Source organism: Dasypus novemcinctus, chromosome 16, assembly GCF_030445035.2.
Source record: "Dasypus novemcinctus isolate mDasNov1 chromosome 16, mDasNov1.1.hap2, whole genome shotgun sequence".
NCBI lineage: Eukaryota > Metazoa > Chordata > Mammalia > Cingulata > Dasypodidae > Dasypus > Dasypus novemcinctus.
This window is the reverse complement of record NC_080688.1, coordinates 65,474,858-65,492,696: the sequence shown is the minus strand read 5'-3', so window position 1 is coordinate 65,492,696 and position 17,839 is coordinate 65,474,858. Positions and strand designations below refer to the sequence as shown.

General features: G+C 38.2%; 1 protein-coding gene across 5 annotated transcripts in view; it reads left to right on the top strand.

Moving 5' to 3' along the window:
* Positions 1 to 17,839, top strand: part of DYM (dymeclin) — a 542,345-nt gene that overhangs the window by 243,572 nt on the left and 280,934 nt on the right. For all 5 annotated transcript variants that reach the window (XM_071208556.1, XM_058277682.2, XM_058277681.2 and 2 more), the window contains 2 exons: positions 2,762 to 2,887; positions 16,963 to 17,076. In XM_071208556.1, the coding sequence (XP_071064657.1) occupies positions 2,762 to 2,887; positions 16,963 to 17,076 (240 nt within the window). The remainder of the gene's footprint in view (positions 1 to 2,761; positions 2,888 to 16,962; positions 17,077 to 17,839) is intronic.

Genomic DNA, 17,839 nt, shown 5'->3' with positions numbered 1-17,839 from the left:
TGTTACGTCACCTTGCTGAGTTGGCTCTCTGCAGTGCTTGTGGGCCAGCGGCACTCCACGGCACTCCACACCACTCGGGGGCCGTGGCTCTCTGCGGCATGCGGGTGAGCCTGCCTTCACACAGAGGCCCCGGGACACCAACCCAGGGCCTCCAATATGGTAGACAGGAGCCCAATTGATTGAGACACAGTCCCTTCCCTTCTTTCCCTTTTATGTGCTCTTTTCTGTTGAGTTTTTAAATGTGTCTGCTATAGGCTCCTGTCCTACCTACTGCCTTTTGCATTCTATACTTCTCCCTAAAATATACAGTCAAATCCCATTCAGTTGTCACTTATTAGTGGACAGCTTTGAGTTCTGCATTTGTAGTCCTGATTGCCTACATCTCACATCCATGTATCCAACTGCCCCAAGACATTCCCTGTTGACTGTCTCATAGACACCCCAAACCAAACACCTGAGACCTACTCTTCCTTTCTTATTCTTGTATTCACTATCATAGTGAACCACTCACAAAATCGCCAAAGCTGGGAAATTTGATTCCTCCATTCTCCCCCTCCCCCCACATCCAACCAAGACCTTTTGAATTTCCCTCCTTAATACCTTTAGAATCTATTAAATTTCTCATTGGCTCTCCTTTTGTTTAAAGCCACCTTTATCTCTTTCTTGGATTATTGCAATATCTTTAAGTAGTTTTCCTGTTTTCAATCTTGCTATTCTTTAATATTTTCTACCTATGGCAAAAATGAATCTTTGCTACAGTCAAATCTGATTATGTCACTTACTTGGCCTTTAAAGCCTTTTGTGGTTTGTAAGTTAAGCTCACATTCTTTAATGTGGCCGATAACACTTGTGGTTTAGCTTCAGCTTCCTTTTCAGGTATTAGTATTAGCTCTTTCTTTCTCTCCCCCTCTCCCCCTCTCCCCCTCTCCCCCTCTCTCCCTCTCTCCCTCTCCCCCCTCTCCCCCTCTCCCCCTCCCTCCCTCTCTCCCTCTCTCCCTCTCTCCCTCCCTCCCTCCTTTTTTCGGTATTAGCTCTTTTCCATTACTTTTGTTGCCTTCTTTTCTCTAATAATACTGGATTTCTCTAAATGTGACATATCTCCTATCTAAATTTAGGACCTTGTTTTCTCTCTAGAACACTTTTTTCCCAGTTTCCTCTCTCCTTTCCCTCAGCCTGGATAACTCCTAGTAGTTCTTCAGATCTCATTTTAGATAGCTTTTTCAGAATTAAGGCATTTAAAAAAAAAAATTGTACACCAAGATCTAGTGGGATTTATCCTAGGAATGCAAGTTTGGCTCAATATCCAAAAGTCATTTAATGTAATACTACATATGTCCATTGGAAAAGTACAATCACGTGATTATCTCAATAGAGGCAGAAGAAACATTTGACAAAATCCAACACCCTTTCATGATAAAAACACTCAACAAACTAGGAATAGTAGGGAACATCCTCAACCTGATAAAAAATATCTAAAAAAAACCCCAAAGCCTGATAATGAGAGACTGGATGCTTTTCCTCTAAGTTCAGGAACACCTGATCACTTTTATTCAACATTGTACTGGAAGCTCCAGCTGGGGCAATTAGGCAAGAAAAAGAAATAAAAGGAATCAAATTGTAAAGGAAGAAATAAAACTATATTCACAGGTGACATGATCCTATGCTTAGAAAATCCTAAGGAATCCACTAAAACACTATTAGAACTAATAAATGAATTCAGTAAGGTCGCAGGGTACAAGATCAGTATACAAAAGTCAATTGTACTTATGTATGCTTGCAATGAACAGTCGAAATGTGAAATTAAGAAAATACTTTGATTTACATACATTGAAAATAATAAAATACTTAGGAATAAATTGAATAAAAGAAGTGTAAAACTTACATTCTGGAAACTATGAAACACATTGTTGAGAGAAATTTAAGAAGATATAATTTAATGGGAAAAAATTCCAGGTTCATTGTTTGGAGACTTAAAATTGTTAATATGGCAGTACATCCTAAATTGATCTGCAGATCCAATGCAATCTCTGGCAGAATCTCAGCTGACTTCTTTATAGAAATGAAGAAGCTGATTCTAAAATTAATATGGAATTTCTAGGGTCTCATAATAGCCAAAATAATCCTGAAAATAGAAAACCAAGTTGGAAAACTTAAACTTGTGCCCATGGTAGTTTCAAACAAGATACAATAGGTAGCTAGTCTGCCCATAAGTAGTTACTTGTAGTTATCTACTTACCTTAATAAAGAATGAACACATCGAAGATGTCAAAGTAATTATTTGAAATAAAATATACTGGTTCGAATGTAAACAGGATTATAAAATAAAATTCTTGACAGATACACTGAACTGTGAATCTAGATACACATATTAAGAAACTACATTGGTTTGCAATTGTTTATTTACGTATTTGCAATGGTTTTTATTTTTTAGCATTAACATATCATGGTGCTAATCACATAAATTAAAATATTTTCTTCAATTTTCGGTTAGCCATGCTTATTTTGAGGGTGGGGGTAGGTTGCTGTTGGGGAAAGGCAAATTGTCTCTGCAGATCAAACTTTCTTGGGCATACCTTCATAGAGTTGGTGATGATTTCCTCTATTATCTTAGCTATACATATAAAAGTACTTTTAGCCAGAAGTTGATTTATATGTTTTACTCTTTAAGGAAAAATAAAACTATGATATTTAAACAAAGGTTTAAACCTTTGATCTTGTGATAAAAGTAATCAAATAGTACATCATATTTTTCATTCTCTAGGTTTTACCAATTCTTGAGATTCTATATCATGTTGAAGAAAGAAATTCACACCATGTGTACATGGCTCTTATAATATTGTTGATCCTTACAGAAGATGATGGCTTCAATAGATCCATTCATGAAGTGGTAAGTTATCATTACTTACCTCGTTATCATGTACCCCAGGAAGATTTACTGCTGTCTTAGTATTTCTTTCTTTTTCTTGTGGTAGATGTTTCTGTGTGAATCTGGCTTAGAAATGGTTTATGAGGAGGTCCTCCCTCCCCCCCACCCGAAAAGACTATTAGCCACTTACAAACTCTTCAAAATAGTTTCTTTAATAATTAATGCAAATACTTTGGCTTCAACTAAGTTCATTTTTCTCTCCTTTTCATTTCCACTTTTTGGTTGTGGCAGAAATGTCAAGCTAATTTGCTCCTTACATATAGAATGAGTCAAGGAATAGGGAACAAAGAGAAGATTGGAAAAATTTTTCATAATTTTAAAAAGAGTGTAACAATTTGAATCTTGAAGTTTTGGTCCTCTTGGGGAGTTCCATTTCCAAAATGGTTTTATCTTCCTCTTTTGGCATTTTCTTTATATGAGTGTAATACATGTAAATAGTTTTAAAACTGAAATAGAACTATTAGGTTTTAATGAAAAATAGCAGACTGCTGTCCACCCTATTTCTGATCCCAGCTCTCCCTATGTAAGTGCTTTTGACCTTGTCCATGTGTCTAAATAACATGTTTTTATTGTTATTTCTTGATTTTTCAGAGTTAAATATTAACTATTGTCTTCTGATAATGGACGACACATCATTAGCTCTTCTTCCAGCGTGCCATGCCTGTTACCCATGGTTTCACAGCCTACTTTCCAGCACATAGACTTTTCCTTCTTCCATCTTACTGCCTCTTTTGATTAATGCAGTTCTTATATTAATGAATATGGTAACTATTATTTTTAACTCAGTTACATAGTGTCTGATAATTACATTTGCTTTCTTGTACACATTTAACTTTTCTATATACTACACTATTTAACTTTTTTTAAATTTAATTTTTAATGTACCAGTGACTCTTTCATCCCCAATACTTCAAGAAAGCTGAGACTCTGCTTTAAATATATTCAACCACATCTCATACTTTCTCTGATTCATTTTCTTCTTGGACTCCTGTTTTAGTCCACATTGGAGCCTTTCCTCCAATGTCTGGTGACCGTTGCTTATCTGTTCATATTTAGGAGCAAGGATCTAAAAAGTTGGCTGGAAGTTCTATGTGTGGGTAGGACTTATTTTACTGTAATTTGCTCTAAATAGTCTCATTCTCTGGAAGCCTACTCTCTATCGGCCTTTTCTTTGTTGCTGATCTGTTTCTGAGAGGAACTTTTCCATTCTTCTTACTATTGGGTCCCCTAGGAAGAGCAGGATGGGGGTTCTACTCTTCATAGGGTACAAACATTTTCATTTACTCTCCCATTTTCAATAGGCTTTGGTGTCATCTTTGCTCTTTTCTTATGTTCACTTAAACTGTTTTTTGCCTCTTAGGGTGACCATGGTTTCAACTAAGATTAAATGTTCCTTGACCATTTGTGTTCGAAAAAGGAGGAAACATAAAAATTTCTTGATTATTATATTTATATTTAATAAAGAACCATCAGAAAGAAAAACATTGGCATGATTTACTCAGTGTTTACAGTGTATATCTTTCTTTTAATGAGTAATAAAAAATCAATGTGAGTTTTAGAAACAATTTTAAAACAAAGTAATTTTATAATTTTTATAATTAAAGTATAACATACATATAGAAAGTACCCAACTTTTAGAAATGCAGCTAATGAATTTCTACATATGCATTTACCTGTGCTGTTATGATCCAGATCCAGATTTCTAGCCCCATAGAAGACTCCCTTGTCCTCTTTCTCAGTCAGTCTCTTCCCCAGCCAGAGACAACCACTGTTCTGACTTGCAACATAATAGACTGGGTTTAGCCTCTTCTTGAATGGCAGTGTGCTTTCTGTTACATTGTCTTCTTTTGCCCAATATAACATCCTGAGAGTCATCCATGTTTTTGCAAGTGCCAGTAGTTCTTTTTTGTTCCTTGTAGAGTATGCCACAATCTATCCAGTTCTCTTGTTGGTGATCAATTTCTTCCAGTTTTGGGCTATTTTTAATAAGGCTGCTGGGTACATTATATATGGAGGAATAAAATTGCTGGGTTATTAGATAGATATGTTTAGAGTTAGGAGGCACTAGTAAAATTAAAGATGTTTATATGCCATAACCCAGCAGTTTCATCCCAAAGGTTATCTAGGAAAATGTACATATTTGCATAGATAAGACATGTACATCAGTGCCTATCACAGCATTGTTTATCATATTGTAAGTGTTTAAAAGATGCAAAGAAAAGAAAGTGTTTAAAATGTACAAAATTTAAAAAAAAATAGTGGCTTCCTTTAGAGAATAAGAAAGGGGGATGAAAACGGGGAAGGGTACATGGGGGAGGGAATCTCACCTATGTCTGTAATGTTACATTTGCTTCAGCAACAAAAAAACAAAACAGGTCAAAACAAAAACTACCACATAAAATATTTTGAAGCCAATATACAAAAGTGCTAAGTTATAACAAAATTCATGGATGGATTTAAGTGTTTATTGTTTTCTGAATCTTTCTTTATCCTCATTTTATGATTAAACCATTTTAGGTTAGCACAGAATTTTGTAACAAAATTAAACTCTCCTGTCTGTCAAAATGCGGGTTGTAAGATATTGAAGGTAAAATAGGTTTAGTTTACTTTCAAATTAAGTTCCATAAGAATCTCATGACGTTCTAGGTGACATTTCAAATTTTGACATTTACTTACATTTGTTTCCTCTAGAACTTGACTTTTTTGTTGATACCTGTTTGCTGTGATCCCTTCTCTTTCCATAGATAATTGTAAACATGAGTAAGTTAAATGTTTGCTCCAAAGTCCTCACGTGATATCATTAGCTGTGGCCCCAATTGTCCATAAAATAGGAAATAGGATTTCATCCTATAATTTCTTTAAATAGTGAGCTCTCCTTTTTTTTAAAATCTAAAACATGATTAATATAAATTTCATTTTTCCCCAAGTATGTATGAGAAAATAGGTTTTATAAAGAAAGATCTAGGCTACCTAAACTGTTGAATAAATATGTAATAGTTTTTACAGTTCATCAAGCCATGTTACGACCCACCATGCAAAACTTTTGGCTGTCTTACATCACAGAATCTTGAAAGTTTATCTTGATTTTTCCTATATGTTACATCATATAAGAGATTCCTCCTCCTCCTCTATATTTCCTCTCACTATGACACATTCTCTCTCCTAGAAGTAATTCTTTAAATATAGAGACTTGTAAATGTTATAACAGTTTTTTTATTTTCAAAATATTAATAAATAAATGCTGGTATCATTTTTATTGAAAAGTAACACATGGTCAAAATTTTTTTCTTAGAATAGTCATAGGTTTACAGAAAAATCATGCAGAAAATACAAAGTTTCTACATGCAGTTTTCCCTTTTATTAATGTTTTGCTCTAAGGTGATATCTCTGTTGTAATTCATGAAGCATTATTATAATTATTCTATTATTTTTAGCCCACTGTTTACATTAGGGTTCATTCTTTATGTTGTGCTGTTCTATGGGTTTTCTGTTTTGTTTGTACATTTTATTTTTGGTGGTAATTTTATTTACAACCTAAAATTTCTGTTTTTATCCCTTTTCAAATATACAAGTAAGTTATTTTAATTACATTCACAAAGTTGTGCCTCCATCACCATCATTGCCAAAATTTTTCCATCACCCCAAACAGAAACTGTGTACCAATTAAACATTAACTCCCCCATTCCCTACCCCAACCTTAGGTCCTGGTAACCTGTATTCTAGTTTCCGACTCTCATGAATTTTCTTATTCTAATTATTTCTTATCAGTGAGATCACACAGTATTGGTGATTTTATGTTTGCTTATTTCACTTAAGATGATGTTTTCAAGATTCATCCATGCTATAATATGCAGCAGAATTTCATTCTTTTTTATGGCCAAGTAATATTCCATTTTATGTATATACCATGTTTCATTTATCTTTTCATTTGTTGATTGGGTTGCTTCCACGTGACAATTATGAATAATGCTGCTGTGAGCATCCATGTGCAAATATCTGTTCAAGTCCCTACTTTCGTTTATTTTTGGTATATGCCTAGAAGTGGGATTGCCAGGTCATATCGTAATTCTATACTAAACTTTCTAAGGAATTGCCAAACTTTTCCATGTGCCTGCACCATTTTAGAGTCCCCCCAATAATTTGTGAGTGCTCCTATTTCTCCACATCCTCTCCAACACTTAATATTTTTTAAAGAGTAGCCCTTCTAGTGGGTGTGAAATGGTATCTCCTTGTGGCTTTGGTTTGCATTTCCCTATTGGTTAAAGATTTTTCATATATTTATTGGTCATTTATTTATCTTTGAAGAAAGAAGTCTTTTTTTTTCATTTGTCATTTGAGTTGTTTGTCTTTTTGTTGTTGAGTAGTAAGTTTTCTTTATATATTCTGGATATAAACCTTATTAAATATTTGTTTCCAAATATTTTCTCCCATTATGTAGTTGTCTTTTTACTTTATTAATAAAGCCCTTTGCAATACAAACATTTTAAAAATTTTGAATAAGGTCCATTCATCTATTTTTTCTCTTTTCTTACTCATGCTTTTGATGTAAAGTCTAAGAAACCACTGCCTGCTCCAAGATCCTAAAGATGTTTCCTTCTGTCTCCTTGTAGGAGTTTTATAGTCCTGGTTCTTATATTGAGGTCTTTGACCCATTTCGAGTTAATTTTTATATATGGTGAGAGGTAGGGTCCACCTTCATTCTTTTGCGTATGGATATCCAGTTCTCCCAGCACCGTTTACTGAGGAATCTGTTCTTTGCCCTGAATAAAATTAACACATTTGTCATAGATCTGTTGTGTGTGAGGGTTTATTTCTGAACTCTCAATTTGATTGTATTGGTTTCTATGTCTCTCCTTGTGTCAGTACTATACTGTTTTGCTTACTGTAACTGTCTTTGTAAGAAGTTTTAAAATCAGGAAGTATGAGTCCTCCAACTTTATTCTTTTTCCTCAAGATAGTTTTGGTTCTTGGGCCCACTTACCCTTCCATTTGAATTTGGTGGTTGGGTTTTCCATTTCTGTGAAGAATTCTGTTGGAATTTTTTTTTAAATTGCGTCAAATCTGTAAATTGCTTTGGATAATGTCTTAGTTTGTGACAGGGTTGCCAAAGCATGATTACCAGAAATGGGTTGGCTTTTATAAAGGGAATTTTTTGGGGGGTAAAGCTTACAGTCCCAAGGCTATGAAATGTCCAAGTCAAAGCACCATCAGAGAAGCTTTGTCACTCAAGTCAGCTACTGGTGATCCTGTCATCCTGCCACTTGACAAGGCAAGATGGCAGCCAGTCTTTGCTGTGATCCTTTCCTTCCCTTCCGGGCTTACGATCATCTCCAGGAGCTCAGCTCTGGGTGATCATGCAAATGCTTGGCCTTTTACCAGGCTTCCACTCTCAACCTCAGCTGCTCTGTATTCTTCCCAAGCACAACTGTGGGTGGTTGGGCATCTCTCCCTGGGCCTTGTCTCCTTGAGCCTCTTGGGGCTTCTCCATTCTTCTGCAGCAATAGATGACCCTGGAGTCCTTTCTCTCACATGGCAGGGTCAACATGGCAGAGTTCCCTTTCTCTGTGTCTCTACTCTCTCTGTTATCAGTTTAAATAGGACCCAGCAAGAGGGCAGAGACCCAACCTGGGTCATGTCTCACTGGCATAGTCCCATGAAAAGCCCTAAAGTGACTGAATCAAATGATCTAATCAAAGTTCCCTTAACTGAATTTGATGTAGTCAAAGGATTCCACACCCTTAGGAATGGATTAGTTCAACACAATCTTTTATGGGTTTCACAAAATTTAAACTGTGAAAGATAGAATTGACTCCACAACAATATTTAGTCTTCCAATTCATGAACATAAAATAGCTTTCCATTTATTTAAATCCTCTTTAATTTCTTTCAACAATGTTTTGTAGTTTTCTTTGTACAAGTCCTTTACATCCTTGATTAAATTTATTCCAAGGTATTTGATTATTTGAGATGATATTGTAGATGGAATTTTTCCTTTATCTCCTCTTGTATTCTGCATTACTATTTAGTATAAAGAAACACCATTGATTTTTACATGTTGATTTTGTGCCCTACCACTTTGCTGAATTCATTTATTAGCTCTAATATTTTTGTTGTGGATTTATCAGGATTCTTTATGTATAGGATTATGTTATCTGCAAACAGGGAGAGATTTACTTCTTCCTTTCCTATTTGGATGTCCTTTTTTTCTTTTGCTTTTTTTTTTTTTTTTTTTTTTTTTTTAGGAGGTACTGGGATCAAACCCAGGAATCTTGTACATGGAAAGCAGGTGCTTAACAACCACTGAGCTACATCTGCTCCCCAATGAGAGTTGGATTTTTTGTTTGCTTGCTTTGTTTTTTTTAGGAAGTACAAGGGACTGAACCTGGGACCCTGTACATGGGAGGCAGGTACTCAACCACTTGAGCTACATCCACTCCCTGTACTTCTTTGTGTTGACTAATAGCTCTGGCTATTAGTGTTGAATAATATTGGTGACAGTGGCCTTCTTGTCTTGTTCCTGATCTTACAGGGAAAGCTTTTAGGCTTCCCTCATTGAGTATAATTTTAGCTGTGGGCTAACATTTCAGATATTCTCTTTATCATGTTGAAGATGTTTCCTTCTATTTCTAGTTTTCCAAGTGTTTTTGTAAGGAAGGGATGCTGAATTCTGTCAAATGCTGTGACAGTTTGAAGTTCTTTTATGACTCAAAAAAATTATGTTCTTAAACTAATCTATTTCCGTGTTTGTGGTACCTCTTTTTTTTTTTTTAAGATGTATTTATTTATTTCTCTCCCCTCCCCCTCCCCCCAGTTGTCTGTTCTCTGTGTCTATTTGCTGTGTGTTCTTCTTTGTCCGCTTCTTTTGCTGTCAGTGGCACGGGAATCTGCGTTTCTTTATGTTGCGTCGTCTTGTTGTGTCAACTCTCTATATATGCAGCACCATCCCTGGGCAGGCTGAACTTTCTTTCTGGGTGGCTCTCCTTACAGGGTGCACTCCTTGCACATGGGGATTCCCTATGGCATGGCACTCCTTGCGTGCATCAGTACTGCATGTGGGCCAGCTCCACATGGGTCAAGGAGGCCCGGGATTTAAACTGTGAACATCCCATGTGGTAGACGGACGCCCTAACCACTGGGCCAAGTCCGCTTCCCTGTGGTACCTCTTGATTGCATTAGATTCACTTTAGATCACTTGATTAGATTGCTTTTGATTGGACAATGTCAGTTGAGTCTCCACCCTCTTACTGGAGCTGATAAAAAGGAGACACACAGGAAAAGGGAACTCTGCCATTTTTGCCCCTGCAATGTGAAAGGAGAACTTGAGGATCTCTAGCAGTCAAAGCTTAAGTAGGAAGTCTGCAAGAGATTGGGCCCTCGGAATAGCTCAAGTCTGAAGAGACAAGCCATATGTCTGATGGCTCACAGCTGAACTCAGGAAGAAAGTGGAACAGCCAAGACTGAGAGAGGAGGCCCAGAAGGAGACAAACCCTATGCCTGGTTGCCCACAACTAAACTCTAGGAGATTGGGAGCCCAGAAGGGAAAGCAGCGACCATAGCAGAGATTGGCTGCCATCTTGCTTTGCCACATGGCCAAATACCAGGATCAACAGTAGCTGACATTTTTGAGAAGGCATCTCTAATGGTAGCTTGATTTGGACATTTCATGGCCTTGGAACTATCAGCATTTACTTCAGAGAAATCTCCTTTATAAATGCCAACCCCTTTCTGGTAGTTTACATCAGCAGCCCTTTGGCAAACTAAGACAAATTCCTTTTCTGTGTCACTTGAGGTGATCATATTGTTGTATTAATGTTGTATATTACATTAATTGATTTTCTTATGTTGAACCACCCTTACATACCAGGCATAAATCCCATTTGATCATGGTTTATAATTTTTATGTTTATTTTTGATTATTTATAAAATGGAGAGACTCACAAGAAATGAAATTAAAATTACTATTATCATTAACATTTTGGTGTGTATGCCTGTGTGTATGTACATGTAACATTTCAATTACTCAGTCTCTGTCTTTCTCATTCTTTGAGGGATTTTTTTTTTATTTGAGAAGTTGTGAGTTAACAAAGCAATCATGCATACCATACAGGATTCCCATATACCACCCCGCCACCAACACCTTACATTGTTGTGACACATCTGTTACAAATGATGAAAGGAAATCATCACAGTATTACTGCTCTTTATAGTCCATAGAATATATTTGGTGTATTTTCCACACAAGCCCTTCCTGTTATTAACACCATGTGTTAGTATTATATGTTTGTTACAGTTTATGAGAGAACATTCTCATATTTGTTTTTTTTTTCCTCTCCCCTTCCCGCCCCACCCTGTTGTCTGCTCTCTGTATCCATTCACTGTGTGTTTTTCTGTGTCCACTTGCATTCTTGTCAGTGGCACCAGGAATCTGTGTCTCTTTTTGTTGCATCATCTTGCTGCGTCAGCTCTCCATGTGTGCAGCGCCACTTCTGGGCAGGCTGCGCTTTTTTGACATGTGGCAGCTCTCCTTGCAGGGGCGCACTCCTTGCACATGGGGCTCCCCTACACAGGGGATACCCCTGCATGGCAGGGCACTCCTTGTGCATATCAGCACTGTGAGTGGGCCAGTTCACCGCACAGGTTAGGAAGCCCTGGGTTTGAACCCTGGACCTCCCATATGGTAGGCAGATGCTCTATCAGTTGAGCTAAATCCAGTTCCCCATTCTCATATTTGTACTGTTAACCACAGTCCATCATTCACCATGGGTTTTACTGTGTTATAGTATCCCCTGACTTGTACAGTCCATCCAAAGTGAATACTCAGTGGCTCACAGTTTCATCACAGAGTTGTGCTGTCATCACTTTCAGAATATTTTCATTACTCCAAAAGGAAAAATCTCATACCTGTAGCAGTTTGGTATTATTGATGAGTTCCAAAAAGAAATACTGGATTATGTTTGTAAACTGGTCTTTTCCTCTGGGCATATTAGATTATATTGTATTCATAGGTTTACTTGATTAAGTAATTACATAAACCTCCTGTGCCAGTAAGGCGTTGAGTCCCCACCCTTTGGTGGGTAGAGACTCACAGATAAAAGGCATGGCAAAGGACAGAGTTAGGGGGTTTTGATGTTCGTGTTTTGAGTTGGAGTTTGATGGTGAAGCCTTAAGCTGGAGCCCCAGGAAGTAAGCTCACAGAGGAAAGAGAAGCCAGCCCCAGGAAGAGAGGAACCCAGGAAGCCTGAACCCTCACAGACATCGGCAGCCATCTTGCTCCAACACGTGAAAATAGTCTTTGGTGAGGGAAGTAACTTATGCTTTATGGCCTGGTATCTGTAAGCTCCTACCCCAAATAAATACCCTTTATAAAAACCAAATAATTTCTGACATTTTGCATTAGCATCCCTTTGGCTGACTAATACAGAATTTGGTACCGAGGACTGGGGAAGTGCTTTTGTAATTTCTGAAATGCTGGAATGGTTTTATAAATGGGTAAGGGGTATTTTTTGGAGGAATTGTGAGATACTTGGAAGAAAACACCTACCATGCTTTGAAGAGACTGTTAACAGCAATATGGATGCTAAAGAGACTTTTCGATGCCTCAGAAGTAAATGATGAAACTATTACTGGAAACTGGAGGAAAGGCGATCCATGTTTTAAAGTTGCAGAGAATTTATCAAGATTAACGCCTGGTGTTTTATGGAAGACAGAATTTGAAAATGGCAAGCCTGGGCATTTAGCTGAAGAAATTTCCAAAGTAAACCCAGAGAGTATGGCTTGGCTACTGCTTGCAGCTTATAGGAAAATGCTAGGTGAGCGAGATATGCTGAGGACTGAACTGTCGGGTACAAAGAAAACAGAAACTGATTCTGGAAATTCCAAGTATTTGGAAATCAAGCTCCCAGATGAACGTGCCCCATTGGGGGACTTAACTAAACTTGGCACTTATAAAACAGGATTGAAGATGCACTTATGTCAGAAAGACTCATGGAAAGTCTTATTCTCTGATGGCTTGGACCCCTGCTTCTTGAATGCTAAACCAACAAGGTTTTGAGAGAGCTGTATGAATAAAACCACTGTCAGACTGGAATAAAAATGGCATGGAAAGGAGATATTGAAGGAGAAACAACTTTAAGAGGAAAACCATGGAAGCTGAGAGCTGGAATTAAGACTTCACCTTGGGCCAAGAGAGGAACCCTACCCATGTGTACAGAGAGGGTGAGTTTGCCCCAGCAGTTGAAGACAGTGGATATTCCTGTCCAATGTTCTGGGAGAGTTTTGCTCCCCCAGGGTACAGAGAGGGTGGAGCACATTCCCCAAGGATTAGGGCAGTTAAGGTCAACACCCCACAAGTCTGAGAGGGGTGGACATGTTCCCCAAAGGTTAGGGAAGGCCAGGTGGTCAACTCATTGCTCTGAGAGGGTTGAGCCTGTATGCCAAAGGTTAGGGGGAATGTTGTCTTCACTTTACTAGGGAGGTTAAGACTTTAACCCAAAGAGTGGGTAAGATGTGGCTATCACTCCAACACTCTTGGAGGGAGAGGTCTGGAGCTTGGTGGACACCCAGATACTTGATGAGCGTGGAACCAAGAAAATGGCCCTTGGCCAAGCCGATGAAAAGGGTGGGTCTCCATATGGCCCCAGGGAGAAGAAACCATCTTCTTGAGAATGACTCCCAGACTTTGAAATTGAACAGAGTATTCCTTGCAAGTCTACTGAACTGTAGAGAAACTGTGACTCATTTTTCCCTCCCAATTTCTCCTTATTGTAATGAAAATGTTTATCCTTTGTCTGTCCGTTTGTGTATTGGAAGTAGATGAATTGGTTTGTAAGTTTCAGAGGTCTATAGCAGACAGGACTTTACCCCAGAACAAACTGTACTTCTTTAAATTGATTGTGATATGATTTAGTACTTGCATTTAACTGTTTTAAGGTTTGTTTGTTTTTAAGATTTATTTATTTATTTCTCTCCCCTTCCCCCAACCCTCCCCCTGCCCCAATTGTCTGTTCTCTGTGTCTATTTGCTTGGTGTTTTTCTTTGCCCATTTCTGTTGTTGTCAGTGGCATGGGAATCTCTATTTCTTTTTGTTGCGTCATCTTGTTGTGTCAGCTTTCCATGTGTGCAGCGCCATTCCTGGGTGGCTCTCCTTACAGGACGCACTCCTTGCACGTGGGGCTCCCCTACAGGGGGGACACCCCTGCGTGGCACGGCACTCTTTGCACGCATCAGCACCATGCATGGGCAAGCTCCACACGGGTCAAGAAGGCTCAGGGTTTGAACCACGGACCTCCCATGTGGTAGACGGATGCCCTAACCACTGGGCCAAGTCCTCTTCCCAAGGTTTTTTTTTGACTATTGTAATGTCTTTTTGGAATTCAGAGGGTAGTGTGTAGCAGTTTGATATTATCGATAAATTCCAACAGGAAATATTGGATTATGTTTATAAACATAATCCAGTTTTCCTCTGAGCATATTAGATTATATTGGATTCATAGGTTTACTTGATTAAGTAATTATGTAAATCTCTTGGGCCAGTAGGGCTCCGCCCTTTGGTGGGTGTGGACTTAACAGATGAAAGGCATGGCAAAGGCCAGACTTAGGGGTTTTTGATGTTGGAATTTTTTGTTTTAAAGATTTATTTTTTGTTTATTTCTCTCCCCTTTCCTGCCCCTTCCCCCCAGTTGTCTGCTCTCTGTGTGTATTTACTGTGTGTTCTTCTGTGTCCACTTCTATTCTTGTCAGCAGCACTGGGAATCTGTGTCTCTTTTTGTTGTGTCATCTTGCTGCGTCAGCTCTCCGTGTGTGTGGCCTCCACTCCTGGGCAACCTGAACTTTCTTTTGCACTGGGCGGCTCTCCTTACGGGGAACACTCCTTGCATGTGGGGCTTCCCTACACAGGAGATACCCCTGCATGGCAGGGCACTCCTTGAACGCATCAGCACTGAGTATGGGCCAGCTCATCACATGGGTCAGGAGGCCCTGGGATTGAACCCTGGACCTCCCATGTGGTAGGTGGACACTCTATCCATTGAGCCAAATCTGCTTCCCTGATGTTTGAGTTTGATGCTGAAGCCTTAAGGTGGAGCCCCAGGAAGTAAGCACACAGAGGAAAGAGGAGCAAGCCCCAGGAAGAGAGGAACCCTGAGCCCAGGATGAAGCAGCCCTGGGAAGAGAGGAATGCTCAATCCAGAGAAAAGCAAGACCCTGGAAGGGAGGAACCTGGGAAGCCTGAACCCTCACAGATGTTGGCAGCCATCTTGCTCCAACACGTGAAAATAGACTTTGGTGGGGGAAGTAACTCATGCTTTATGGCCTGGTATCTGTAAGCTCCTACCCCAAATAAATACCATGTATAAAAACCAACCAATTTCTAGTATTTTGCATTAGCATCCCTTTAGCTAATACAACCCCTTGTACTCCCTCATTATTGGTGCTTAGAGAACATTGTATTTACACAGTCCCTAGATCATCCTCTAGCTTCCTTTCAATTGACATTAATCTCCTCAGACTACCCCTTTTAGCCACATTCACATTTATAAATCGGCAGTGTTAGTTATACTCACTGTAATGTGTTACCATCAAATCTATCTATTGCCACACATTTACAGTCCACCTAATTAAAATTCTACATATATTCAGAATCAGCTCCCCCTCCTCAACCCACATTCTATCGCTAGTAACTTATACTCTATCATTTAACTCCATGAGTTTACTCATTTTATTAAATTCATGTTAATGAATCCACACAATATTTGTCCTTTTGTGTCTGGTTGTATTCAAGTTTTCTCCAGTTACCTTGAAAATATCATTTTAGAATTGATTCATTTCACTCAGGTTTTCTTTTTTTTAAAGATATATTTTTAATTTATTTCTCTCCCCTTCCCCACATTGTCTGCTCTCTCACGTCCATTTACTGTGTATTCTTGTGTCCACTTGCATTCTCCGCGGCACCAGGAATCTGTGTCTCTTGTTGTTGTTGTTGTTGTTGTTGTTGTGTCATCTTGCTGTGTCAGCTCTCCGTGTGTTTGACACCACTCCTGGGTGGGCTGTACTTTTTTCGCATGGGGCGGCTCTCCTTGTGGGGCACAGTCCTTGCACGTGGGGCTCCCCTATGCAGGGACACTCCTGCGTGGCATGGCACTCCTTGCACATGGCAGCACTGTGCATCGGCCAGCTCACCACACAGGCCAGGAGGCCCTGGGTTTGAATCTTGGACCTCCTGTATGGTAGGCGGATGCTCTATCACTTGAGCCACATCCACTTCCCTGAATCAGGTTTTGACATCCATGAATTGCCTTTGGTTCATAAGACTGTTCATTTCATAGGAGTCTCTTCTCCCATGTTTTACCATTTACTTGTTGAAGAAACTGGATTACTTGTCTTGTATATTTATTTGCCTTTGGCTGGTTATATCATTGTGTTATGTGTTAGTTATATAATGTGCTCCTCTATCCTTTCTGTTTCATTTATACTGGTAATTAGAATAGAAGCTTGTTTAGATTCAGCATATCTCTGAGGTTGTGAAATTTCTTCAATTTTTAAAATTTATTTTTTGTTTGTTCATTCTTAGTTATAAATTGAAGTCTAGATACATGCATCCTCTTGAAAATACTGGCTCATTTATGTTCTTGACCCTTACTGAATACAAGCTTGGAATTTTTCTTTGGTCTGTTGGGAAAGTGCCACTTACTTTTCAAGATGTCCCTCTTTTCTTAATTTGGGTTTCAAACTACTAAGTTCTGACTGGCTTTTCTGTCAGTCTTATTCCATGTGCCATATCTCTTTCAGATATATCTCACTTTTGCTTACTAACGATACTTTCCTTTGTTTACCAGTCCTAGTTTTTCTTTTATGTTTAAGAAGGAAGGAAGAAGGGGAAGTAAACACATTGGTTCAGTTTGCTGTCTTTAGCTGAAAGTCTCACTAAATACTGCTTAACTCACCATAAGGACAAAGTCATTTCAAAAATTGTGAACATGGAGTCATTGTTTTTTTCCTAAAGCAATCATATTTCCTTGAACTTTTCTTCCTCATTTCAGATATTAAAAAATATTACTTGGTATTCAGAACGGGTTTTAACTGAGATTTCACTGGGGAGTCTCCTTATATTGGTCGTAATAAGAACTATTCAGTACAACATGACAAGGACAAGAGTAAGTATTTCATAGCTATTTTTCCATCTTTATGTATAAGGCACAATTAAGACAAGAGTTTAAAGCAATCCTAATTTTTGAAATATGTTGGAAAAAATAGAGATCAGCATATATAGTCACTGTATTACCTTATCCTAAGATAGTGCTTATAAAGTCTGTTTCTTAATATTTAATAGATTATATGATCAGAGGCATTTTATACAAAATTGAAAGCAAGCAGTGGAGCACATCTAGATAAAAGATATGTTGTATATCTTTGCTGGACCAGTAAAGCTGATTTGCCTTTTAAAAACAAAAACTAATTCTAAGATGTGACACAAGAAAATATGAGCGTAGATTAAAAATAAAAGTAGAAGGAAGAGAGTATTTTAAAGAGTAAACAGAAAATTTCTGCTAGATTCCATTCGTACTACCTGGGAACAAATTTCACTTTCAATCAATAGAAGTATATTGTCAAAGAGAAGCCATGTATAACATTCATAGCTAAGACAAATAGTCAAGTTTGGTGAACTGTTTTCAGTGATTTCCCTCTGCGAGGTTAATGTCTGTAATCTTTTACCTGAACCCTTCAGATCTAGGTATGTTTTAGAAGGGAGAATGTTTTAGATTTTCAAAAGATAATTATGGCATATACTATATGTAACCATTAGAGTCTAGAGCAGCACCCTATAATTAAACAGTTACGTATCTGCAGCAAAATATTTAAATTTCACAGTAGTGGGAATACATGAAGACCATAAATAGCTTCATAATCCTTTGGGTC